The 12,505-nt window shown below is 40.8% G+C and overlaps 1 protein-coding gene across 2 annotated transcripts in view; it reads left to right on the top strand.

Moving 5' to 3' along the window:
- Nucleotides 1-12,505, top strand: part of LRP8 (LDL receptor related protein 8) — a 193,239-nt gene that overhangs the window by 114,412 nt on the left and 66,322 nt on the right. For both annotated transcript variants that reach the window (XM_086462093.1, XM_086462092.1), the window contains exon 3: nt 3,597-3,719. In XM_086462093.1, coding sequence (XP_086318219.1) covers nt 3,597-3,719 — 123 coding nt within the window. The remainder of the gene's footprint in view (nt 1-3,596; nt 3,720-12,505) is intronic.

Here is a 12,505-nt window from a genome sequence, read left to right as displayed (position 1 = left end):
TTGCACAGGCACCAACTTCCACCCTGGAGTTTCTGACATAATCTGTCCAGCTGCAGATGTGAGAAAGGAAAAGCAGGTACCAAAGGCAAATCAAGCAAGAGTCAAAAGAAAGGCAGTCTCTTTGGTGTCACTCTCTGCATCCAAGCAGGGGAGAAGATGAAAGGCTCTGTGTACGCTTCAGTAGCCTTCTTTTCTTGTTCCAGGTATCGGTTTGCCCCCTGAGGAGCTGAGGCGCAGGGATGCTGTGACTACTTACTCTTGTTTGTTTATGTTCATTTTGAAGAGACATGTGAGCAGAGCTGCCTGGGCTGCTTACGGCAAAGGAAATGGATCTTAGGGGAACAATTAATTTTGCTTGGCTGTTTCTGAGCCAGGTGAAACCATAAAATGAACCTGTGTCTTCCCCATTGTCTAAAAGGGGTGTATTTATTTATTTTATGTTTTAATGCACCACTGACAATTTATGGTGTGAGCCTCAATGAGTTTTTGATAGAGAATTGATAGAAGCTAAGTGTATAACATGAGAGATTAATAAAAAGGGTTAACGGACTTGAAAAAAGAAGAAAAAGACAGAGAACTGATATTTTAATTAACTGCTCCCAGAGACATGACAATTGAGTGCCAGAAGGTGAATCTGTTTGGAAATAAAGTGATTCCAGTTGTGTATTAGAGGTGAGAAATGAGACAGTGCTTCAGTATTCTCGCAGTTTGAGTAAGCTGGTATGCTCTTTGCAAGACAAAGCAGAGTTTATCAGAATTAAGACAGTCTGCAGAGCCTGACAGTGTGTTGGAGAGTAATAGTAGTAAAAATATTAACGAATAAAATACAGTATATACATAATACATACATAATAAAAAGCGGAAACGACAGAAAGAAAAAAGAAATAGTAGATGTAAATATAATAATCATAGAAAGGTTTGAGCTCCCCCTCCCTTAATCCTGTTCTTTTAAGAGTTTAGACAACTTAGATTCACACAAAGGACCAATTGCATTTCTATCCTGATGATTTATCTGGCACAGGACTGCTGCACCTTCAGGTGGGCATGCGGACAAGGATGATTCTTTTTGGTTAGGCCACTGCTGATGAGCGGTTGTGCCCAACTTCATTTTGCAAAGAGGCGCTGCACTCGGGGAGCATATTAACACCTTCCAAATGACGCCCTGGGACTGTCAGTAACGCTTTTCTCCCCCTTTTGTGAATCCTGGCAATCTTATTAATTGTGCTGCCGAAGAGCAGTGTCAGGGGAACAAAGCAATCAGAGCTACCATCTGCTGTGAGCAGGTTGGCCATGTTGAAGGGAATGCCTGTTATGCTCCTTTCTGTGGCTGACCCCCTCGCTCACACTTGCGTCCACATGTCCTGGAAATAACAGTGATCAGAGTGTTAGACTGATGGAAAAAGGGGAGGTTTATTTTGAGGTGGAAAAGTAGTTGTGTTGCTGTGTGAATCTCTAGAGAATAAGTCAAAGGATAGTTTTCCTATGGAAAGCAAGACATCAGGACATGGAGAGAGCTACTATAAAATAAACACATTTTAAAAATTAAGTTTCTTATGTCTCCAGTATTACACCAGTCTCTACTTTCTGTGTGAAGATGTGATTGTTTCATTGTTTATAACCTTCCCCTAAGAGCAGATACTAACATTTTACTCAGTCAGCTTCACAGTGAGCAAGAGTGTGCTCTGACTTATGTTATGCATGCGTATCCCATCAGTATCTGGTCAGAGTTTCCAACCATTAAATACATCAGATTAATTAAATCAAACTTGCATTAAATACACCAGAAGTAGTGCATGATAGCCAGTTTCACAAGTTTTGATTTTCTCACCAGAGCTGATCAGGAGAAAGTCTTTTCTCTGTGATAAGATGTGCAGTGTCTTTGGAAGATCCGACTGGATTCTTAGTATGACTGGTCTCTTGTAAAACTTTTGGTCTATATGGGGTTGGTTTTTTTTTCCGTGTATGGCTTACAATATCTTGTTCTGGATGACTGAGGAGAAAATTGTGTCCGTGTCATTCCTGTCCTGTCCTCCCCCCCCCCCCCCTCCGAATCTGGTTCGTTTAGCAACAGGAGGGGAGTAAATGTATGTTCACTTTATAAAGCACATCCCAAGAGATTGTGCAGCTGCTTAGTGATGCTTTGCAGTGTTTTCCTGCTGGATGCCTGTTCAGGGAACCTGTTTTGTGTGTCACGGAAATGAGTACTTGATTTTGGCCATGTAGTTCCTCTCCAGTACCTCACACAGTAATGCTCCTTGTTTCCTGTGTGGGCACATGACCGACATTAAACGTGGCTCCTTCCATGACAGCAGCTCATGTAAGGAGAAAAAAAAAAAAAAAAGAAAAAAAAAAAATCAAACCCTGGAGACTTATTTGTTATGTTTAATGCTTTGAAAATGTTTACTGAAAGAAATATTGATGTAGCAATGAGTGTGTGCATGACTTACATCAGGGAATAGCTATCAAGCTCAAACCTCACCGTAAGGGCAGCTAAGCAGTGGAACAGATTGCCCAGGGAAGTTGCACTGTCTCCGTCTTGGGGTTTTTAAGACCAGGCTGGATAAAACCCAGAGTAACCTGGACTGACCCCACAGCTGACTGTCTTGAGCAGGAGGTTCGACTTGATGACCTCCTGAGGTCCTTTACTACTTGAGTTTTCTTCTGATCCTATTAAGTTGCGAGCAGTTTTGCAGAGCAACAGATCTTCTCACCGCCACCACTTTGTGTGTAATTCGATCACTAACAAAGGTAGATACCAGTTAGCCATGGAGCCTTGCACTTCAAGGGTGGTAACACTGAGCCTGAGCCATTGAGCATGAGTCTCACGGCATGGCTGTTTAGTCCAGGTCCTAGCAGAAAAGCCGCTGAAGTCACTATTGCAAAAGCAGTGAGTGACTGGTGATCGTATTGGCACTGAGGCCGTGGACTGAATGAGCTAGATATCTGTAGATTACTTTCTTTCTGCTGCAGTGGAAAGATGCTGACTAGTGTTACAGGGCTGGTTGTGCCGTGCCGCTGGCGCAGAGGAATAGACCAATTAATTGCTTGAGTTCGTCTTGCATCTTTTTTAAGCCCTAGATTAATGCAAGCAAAGCAAAAAGCACAGAGTGGTTGACATTTAATGAAATGTTTAGTATTTGGAGGAGTGCTTTATGATCATCTACTATGGTGACAGATGTACTAAAAAACCATGAATAGATTGCATAGATAAAAACATTATTACTTAGATTATAGTACTCCAAAGATGAGACTTGTTTGTCTTCCCTGTCTGTACAGCATGCAGCACTCTGTTCCATGCAGGCAGCACCTTTTTGTAGTAAAAGCCTTAGAAAATTATTTTGAAAATAGCAACCCTCATTTTTCAATGTCTGGAAGAAGACAGAGAAGAGTGAATCTGTGTTAAATAATGGAGCGATAAGAGATCTAGTGAGAAGAAACACCCATCTTTGATACCTGTTTGACTCTGCCATGAGGAAGCAATGTTGAAATGAATCCTCAATACAGGACAATCTGTATCGTCCGTAGTGGGATTGGATGCAGTGGAGGTCTTCTGCATTGCTTATATTCATGCCAAGTACTTTTTTTTTTCCTTGCAGCAAAGAAAACTTGTGCTGAGTCAGATTTCACTTGTGACAACGGCCACTGCATCCCAGCCAGGTGGAAGTGTGATGGTGAAGAAGAATGTCCTGATGGGTCAGATGAATCTGAAGCAGCATGCAGTGAGTAGCACAGACAGTGATGTTTCTCAAATATGTTGTCTTATGCAAGCATAGAGAAATTGAAGGTGTTATTCTCAGTGCTTGCAGGATGATCTGTCAACTTATGCTTCTGTTAAAACAGAAACTAAAGATACAAAAGATTTAGGTCACTCAAATCGGATGGTTTCCAAACTTTCAAATGTACCAGTTTTCCAGACTGTGATACAGGTGGCATTATGTAGTGTGCATTCCTGTCTGTAATAGAATTGAAAACATCTCTAACTCTGTTACAGTTTATCTGGTTGTAGGGCTCATTATCAGCAGAGGTGCACAAAGATTCACACTCACCTGGGATCAGTCCTTTTGGAAACTCAGATGTGCAGCGTTTTGCATGGAAGCATATTGGGAGGTATCGTCACTACAGACAGAACTTTTGTCATTACAGAGGAGCTTTGCGGTGGTAGAGTATTGCTCAATTACTTTTTTTTTGTGCCTTTGAGAACAAGTGAGGAAAAAGGTGGTAGATGAAAGATGATCAATGTAAAATAACTAAAGCTGAGAGTAAGTATGACAGATGTTAACTGCAGGTAACATCTTTTAAAAACCCATTGATTCAGTCAGTGAAAGGACATGGTTGATTTTCATGTATTGCATTTTATCTTGCTCTTTTAACTCTCTGAGGAGGTCCATTTGCGCTCCATTGTTCTAGAACTGTGAAGTGTTGTCTGATGTTGAGTTGAAGGGAATCCTAGGGGTATTTTCATGAAAACACTGACTAATATGTAGACTCCTATTTGTGTGCTTACTTACATCTGCAGATTTGTTCTTGGACAGACCAAGAAACTAGTATGAGCCATTCTATTGAATTTCCAGTCATGTACTTCACAGATATATTCCCATGAGTCAGAAGCAGCATTGCAGGAAGTATTTTATCAGATTTCACTGGAATGGGGCACATAGAGGACTTCAAAATTAACCATACTTTTATTTTTAAGCCTAGTACCAGTCCTACTTTCTCCCTAATTAAAAAAGATGAATGTGCTTCTCTTGCATAAAATGAATGGAATAATGTTTGCAGCCATATACAAACTACACGAAAAATTACTTCAGTAACTGCATTAACATATTTATTTATTGTTTGTGTTAGTCTTTCACCCTGCACCATCCTTAGTCAAAAACTATCTTGTTAATGCTTCTTCCACTACCTGATTGCCTGGAGGGGGGCTGAATAACTAAACAGCTCCATTCCCTGCAGCCTCTGTCTGTAAATCTCTCGTCAGAGGCCATAGCCTGGACCATGCAGCGCTAAGATCCCTGACAATTTCTCTTTATCGTCTTCCATTCCTTTTCTAGCTATTTCACGTTCCATTTTTCCCCCCACTTACGTTCATCCCCTGGGGAAATCAGCCTTAAAACTTAAGTATCATAAAGGAGACTTGACCTGAACCTCTGATTGTTACAGCATGAAACTGCCGTCCTGAGAGGAAAGTCATTTGTTCAGTTTTGTGTGATTTCTTTTTTTTTTTTTTTTTTTTCTTTTTCCTTCCCCCTGCTTGAAACCTTCCAAGAGACTAAAGTCTGCATTTCTGTGGTGGTGGTTCTGTTCAGAAAAATTGAAGGCCCTTGAAACATTTCCCTGCTGCTAATGGGAATGGGCCAGTGTCACCTCAACACAGGGAGCAGTTTGTTCCTGTTCTGTAGCATATGCCTAAGAGACAAATTGGGAATTCCTCCTGAATGTAGCAGTACCTATATGGACCAATTCTTAATTTGTTTTTTAAACACAAAGGCTTTGAAAACAGCTCAAAGACCATGGCTTATAACTGTGCTGTATTTTATTTGTTTATAGCTCTCTGAAGCAGCTTTACCGTGCTTTGCCTTAGTGTAAGATATTTAGGTTTTGGTATGAGTTTTAGCCAAAACAGGTCAATTTTTGTGTGATGGATGCATGAACTTGTGTCTTGACATTCACAGGATACTCGATACAAGCCAATGTCTGCAACTAGAATTTTGGTACTGTACTTTTTTTATAGGATTATTCAGATCTGAAGTTCACACTTAATCAGATGCAGATCAAGTAGTTTTAATCTTATGACTGTTGATAGCTGTAGGCTTTAATTTGCATGGTAAGGACATTCTTTCCAGATGTTTTGTCTCCTTGTCGAAGTATGTGTCATCTCAAAGGCTGATCTGATCTGCTCTGTGAGGAAACTGAATCAACCTGGTAATGCATAGGCATAGTGCTGGTAATGAGGTTAATTCACATACATTTGCAGGTCTTCCTACCACCATAGGTCAAGACAGCAGCGTTATAAACCCGGTGGACAACAAGAAACTAAAGTGTTAGACTTTGCTTTTAATTTGTACCCTTAACATCAAAGGCCTAGCTCTTTGTGTAAATGTCATTTAAGGGCAAAGAAGAGGCTGTAGTGACAGAAAATGTAGCGAGAGTCAAAATGTATCGTTGGTCATTGCTGTATGGTCACTCCCTCCAGTCCCATTTTCTTTCTTCCTGATGAAAACAAGGCTGAGCTTTCTCCCTGTGACTGAAGAATGACTGCAGGCCCCTATGACTGTCTCATTTTCCTGTTTAGAAATGCAGCACAGCCCTTTGGAAGAGCTGGCACTGCAGAGTTTCCCTGGGGAAGGGGCAGGTTGGGAAATGGAGATTTCTCACCTCTGGCAAGATCAAACCGCTTCGTAAAATCAATTGCTTTCAAACAGGCCGTGTAATTGCCAGAACCTCCACCAGCATCTTGGGTTATTTCTCAATTAATGCAGCCTTGGGACATTATCCACAGTCCACTCAAGCTATGGAGGTTAAGAGCATTGATAATACTGACTGTTGCATTTTAGGAGTATTTCCAGCTTAGAATGTGATGAAAACAAGACATTTCCTCTCAGCATCTAGCCACCTGCTAAATAGCTCTTTATTTTCTGAATGCTTTTGTGGTGTGTTTTTTTTAAGTACATTTTGTGCTCTCTTATTGGTAGTTAGGGATGTTGTGTCCCCATCTCTTAATGCTCAGTTAAAGGTATCAGTTTGTGGTCATTTTCTTTTTTTTTTTTTTAGATAATGCCACTGCAAAACCAGAACAGTACTTTGCTTTTTCTGTTTACCCAGATCACCGAAGTTGCTCAGCTTTGTACCTAACAATATCCTCTCTAGGGATGTTACCCGTCCCCAGGTGTTCAGGACAGTATGACCTGTCTCCTGTCAGATAGGTAAAATGGCATCACAGCTGGCCTGAATTCTGTTGGACCTATGGTGTTTGGGGCCTTTTCTGCTATTCGTGCAATTTTTTTTTAAAACGGTGTTTTCTTCAAGCCACTGAATGTGTCTAGGAGCGGTAGCTGTAAGGGTATGTTTTGATTCCCATTGAATTCTCAACTGATTAGATCTATAGGACTTCTCCCTGTTGTGGGTTTTGGTGCTAGTTGGAGGCTGATTTAATTTCTAGCATGGGCTGATTTTGGAGGACGTGTTTATCCAGGCTTTTGGTTTGAAATGGGTCATAAGAAACATAATAAATGAAAAGAAATGGGATGGTGGGTGAGAGGGAACAAAGAAACACCATTTAGCTGTGCTGCAGCGGTGTTCCTGGTGAGGAAGGGGAAGAGATAGTACTTGGGCATGCCAACTTCCAGCCTCGTCTTCCTTGAAAAAGCCTTTTTAGATTCAGTGGTTACCTGAACTAGGTCTCTGTTCTAGAAAGGTTGGCTGTTTGATGTAAAGCAAGTGAATCACTTTGGCCTTGCGGGATACATGCCAAGAAAATAGCAGGGGGAGGAGCAGCCTTGTCCTCCTGTTTGACATCAGCCATTGCTGTCAGGTCTCTGTAATGATAATGGATTTCATCTTCATCGTGCCAGCTTGTTAGTATGCAAGTTGCTCCCCACAAATCATTAGAAAGGATAGCAAAGTATCTGGAAGTAGTGGGAGTAGAGTTAGTGCCTCTATCAGCCCAATGCCTGCAACTCCCATGTACCTCACCGGCAGCTGTTTTGAGATACAGAAAATATTTTTGACCTCAGGGTAGCCTCCAACGCTGAAGATCTTACAATTGTTTGCTGCAAGGTTATACAGCAGCATGCTTCTGCCAACTGCAGGAGATCCTTGGTAGCGTACACAAACTTTCCCATCGGAGAGCCCACAGTGGCCAGAGCGCTGGACTTTTCATTGCTCTCACTAAAACCAACCCAGTGTGGCTTGGGGATCACCGTGGAGCTGTGGTGCAGCCTCTGTTGATATACACAGGCTTTGCTTATACATATGAAAACATTCCTCACTATTTTCCTGTCCAGTGTCTTGAAGCTGAAAGGGGGGGAAGGGAAGTCATTCTTCTTACTGAGCTAACAGAGACCTCCAGCAAAATGAATGTTATCCACCTAATGTTGTACCAGCGTAGGTACTGAATCATTCTGCTTTTTACAAGATGGAGTTTTTAAATTTCCCTCTGAAATATTTTGATTATTTAACCAGTGACTTAAAAAATCTCTAGAGAAAAATAAAAACAAATGCAAACAAACAGCAACAGCACTGATGGGAACACAAATTAAAGGGACAGAGCAAGTGAAAATCTAAGCTGGCAAACTCTTGCCTTAGGACACTGTATATATAATGAGATCAAGTAATGCAGGCAGCATAAACTTGCCACTTATTTCTTTATCACATGTGTGACATTCTTCTAGTTAAGAGCAGAAATTATTATACAGAAAGGTATAGTAGGGTGTTATGAGGAGGAAAAAGAAAAGGGAAAACGTGAATTCGTACTTCATTTAATAGGGGAATGATTTAATAGGACAGGTTTAATAACTAGCAGTCCTGGAAATAGATTTTTAAATGGAAATGGAATATAAAATCAAACACTGAATGTCGGTTTAAAATACAGTGCAGGTTCATGCAGTCCTTTTTATTTTGAAGTACCTGCCATGAGTTGTTCAGGGAGATGTATCCAAACTTGACAGTTATATTTTAATGGGTATTTTCCATGGTCCTAGGCACTTTGTGTGCTGCTGCTGTGTGTGCTGATCTCTCACAGTGGTGATCAGCTCTGACCTCATTTTCTGTTAAGTTTCCCAATTGCAAAATTCTGTAATTATTGGTAATGTTGATGGTATTGCTCACCCTCAAATGCACAGTTCTCTCCTAGCTTTCCATTCACCCCAAAGGATATTACATCTCTGTTATCTTCTTTGATACAGATCTCCTGCATGACTGAGTGAGTTTGGTGACATTACTGTGCTTTTGTGGAAGGTGACTTCATAAACTGTTCCCTACCCTTGGAGAATTTATCCTGGAGAAGGGTAGACAGTCTCATTCAGGGCATCACATACACTAGGCCATTGACCTTCAAGTAGAAAAGAAAAAACTAGGCCAAATCAGCCAGGCACAGCCCAATACCAAGTTTTAGGACCCAGGGCAGTAACAGAGAGGACTTCCCCGCCCCCCCTTATTTTTCTTCCCGCAACATTAAGAGCAGATCTGTTTGTATATATGCGATAAGATGGTGGGGGAATATAAATGCAGTGGAACATGTAAATTAAAGACCATTCTGCTGGATTAATTTGTTACAGATCATTCAGAGAATTGAATAAGGTGGAGTTAGTGTCAGATGTACAGGTGTGCATTCTAACAACACTCCCACTATACTAACTGGCTATTGCCAGCAAAAATACAGCAGCGTTGATAGTCTTCTCACTGTCCCCCTGCAATTGTCACCCCATCACTGTCCCTGATCGGCCGTTGGGAGCACTGCTGAAATACAGCAGCTGAGGACTGCATCTGTAAAACAAATGTAGGATGAGGTGTGGGATGTGGAAACACTTCCAGAGTTACAGGATCTTCGCAGTGACAAGGCACAAAAGGGGCAGTGTCATCTTCCAGATGCCCAGACTGGTTTGTAGGGCCAATGATGAAAGCTTTGATTTGTCAAGGTGATCAAATTTATTGAGACAGAATAAAATGAGAACAGCCCATGATCATCTTTCCATGAAGTCATGGAATAATTTAAGATAAGAAGGGACCTCTGGGGGTCATCTCGTCCACTCCTCTGCTCAAAGTGGACCCCTGTCCTCCTGTTTGACCACCCTTATTAATGGAAAAGATCCCTGTATCTTGCCTGACTTCCTTTGTTGCAGCATGTGTCTGTCACCTCCCATCCTGTCACTGTGCACCTCCGAAGAACAGTGGCTCCATCTTCTTTAGTCCCTCCTATTTTGTAGTTGAAGGCAGCAATAAAATCTTCCTTTAGCCTTCTCTTCTGGTGGCTGAACAAACACTGTTCGCAGCCTCTCCTTCTATGTAGTCTCTTGCAGATTATTTTGTCAGATAATTGGAAGTGACACAATTCTACAACCAGGATACAGTCTTTGCATTGTTCGCTCACCTCTGTCAAAGCTTTACCACATCCAAAATATAACTCAAATTAATTTTTAATTTTACATCTTTAGTATGCTACTTAGCTTCCAGGTCTACTTAGCACAGGGTTCCAGACTCTTGAAAAATCTTTCCATGGAAGTGTTTAACAGTACACTAGGGTTGGACAAGACTTGTTGAGGCCTGTTAGCAGACTACAGATAGTGGCTTATAGGCCAGTGCAGATTTTTAAAAGTCCATTTTATTCTAAGTGTATATAACTCTTCAAATTCTCACAAATGTAGCTTTGCTCCTGGTTTAATCATCCTGTCTCAGCCAGTGTATACTTGCTTCCCAAATGCCTCTAGTTCCATGACTACTGTAACTGCTCTGAGTGCCTCCAGATGTGTCCTTATTGAGCAACCACAAGTTGACTTCAGTATCCCAAAGGACACAAATCCGTAGGGACTAACACAAGAAGTCTTTGACAGGGTAAGGAACTAAATCCATGTTTTCCTGCATCCTATTTCTTTTCTTGAAGCATGAAATTACCCTTTTTTCATCAAAGGAAATTCAGCAAACTCAAGGCCTAGCTGTTTATCCCTAGTAGTGGGGTGACTTTACCTGTGGCTCATGGGCAATGAATTACATCTCCTTTTTGATGATTACATGGCTTTGGTGGTCGCAGTGTTTTACATACCTAGAGATGTAAATGAGTTTATGGTATGTAATGATTGTGCTCCAATTCTACCAGTGCTAAAGAGTTTTAAGTAATACCTGTTCAAAACAAAATGTGTTTTTCCTTTAAGGGAAGGTGTTCAGAGCTTGTATCTCAGAAGTGACCTTTTCAGAGGGCTAGGTCCTATAGGAAAACAAATAGAAAATACCTGTCGAGTCTTTTCTGATGTTTTACTGTTCTTAAGTAAGGTTACCTTGCATGAAAGTCATTTTTTCATGTAGCATTGCAAGCTTCGACATTTGCAGTGTTCCTGTACCTCAAATCAACTTTGAGCTTTTGCTAGTTGACTGCTACAAAGATTTGAACTCTGGCATTTAAATATTTTTCCTATTGGTCTAATGTGTTCATGCAGTACATAAACAGGAATAGTCATAAAAGGATTTGATGCTGGTTTTTTTGTGGCTATAATTAATCTTGCAGTTATTTCAGTAGGAGAGAACAGCAGCAAAATGAAAGTTGAGCATGTGAAGCTCTTGTATGTGTAATTATTTAACAGGCCATAAATATTGAACTAGTAAAAACTTAAGAGGTTTTCAGAAATCTCAAGCAGCTTTTCATTGCCTAGTGCTTTTGTTTTATCCGTCCCCTTGCTTGCTTTCTTTCTTTCTGAAATTCAGATTACTTGATTTTTATATTTATATTTTTGCTTGTTTATTGGGGGGACATAGGGATCATGATTAGTTTACTTACTATGGCTGATGTGAAAAGGAAGTAATTTTTGGGAATCAAAGGCAAAACATAATTTGAAAATTGAAGTGTTTTGCTAACTGAATGAAGCAGTGTTGCCCTGCAAGAGCACAGAAAGCAAGTCTTTTCTCCTTTCATAACTGGGTGGGTTGTGGTGTGAAGAAAATGAGTGAATATCAGATGACATTGTTTTAACATTTTTCATGTTTAAGTAGCTTCTGTGTTTTAGTATCATAATCAGTTGTGTGTTGAAGCTGTGATTCCTAGTTCCACAACCTTTCCCTTGATAGGTATTTTTCCTGTCTTTCACCATTTCTTCAGTTGTAGGGTCATGTTTTCAGGAGAAACTCCCACTGAACGCATTTGCAGTTTTAATAAGGGTCTCATGGTATGCCGTCCTGCATCCTTGAGGATTAGGATCATGATTAAGACTAGTTTAATATGCAGTCTCTGCATGCTCTGGTAGATAATTTATGTAATTTAAACCTTGCACTGGAGATTTTTAATTCTCTGAAATGCTTTCAGTCAGATAGTGCTCTGGGGTGAGGCATAGTCACCGACAGCACTGTCTACATGTGTCAGGGTACTGTGGCTCTTCACCCTGTGCATTTATGGAATGCAATGAGGTTCCATAGCTGCTGAGAGCCTTAATCAGGGTTTGCTTTAGCAATAGCCTCTAGCCTCCTTTCTAGGGATGCTGTATTCCATGGCTATATTTGAAGTGACAGATTTCAGCTCACCCTTTCTGTCTTGTATTTTAACATATTAAAACATGTTAAGAATCCTTTGCATTAAAATACAGAGGCCTTAGCTTAGTAGCTTTGTTAGACTGCACGTGCTTACACATTTCATTGTGAATGGAATCATGCCAGTTATTGCACCGCTTTTCTGGCTTACACTGCTAGGATAGTCATATTACCATGGCATGTGAGTTCTCCAAGGGTACTGTTGCACGAGACTCAAGTTATTGTACAAAGGCTGTGAATTCTGTGTTTTGGCACAGAGGTTACAAACACTAGTCAT

This window comes from Leptosomus discolor, chromosome 3 (genome assembly GCF_034619465.1).
Source record: "Leptosomus discolor isolate bLepDis1 chromosome 3, bLepDis1.hap2, whole genome shotgun sequence".
Taxonomy (NCBI): domain Eukaryota; kingdom Metazoa; phylum Chordata; class Aves; order Leptosomiformes; family Leptosomidae; genus Leptosomus; species Leptosomus discolor.
The sequence above is the reverse complement of the archived record's forward strand: the minus strand, read 5'-3'. Positions and strand labels throughout refer to the sequence as shown.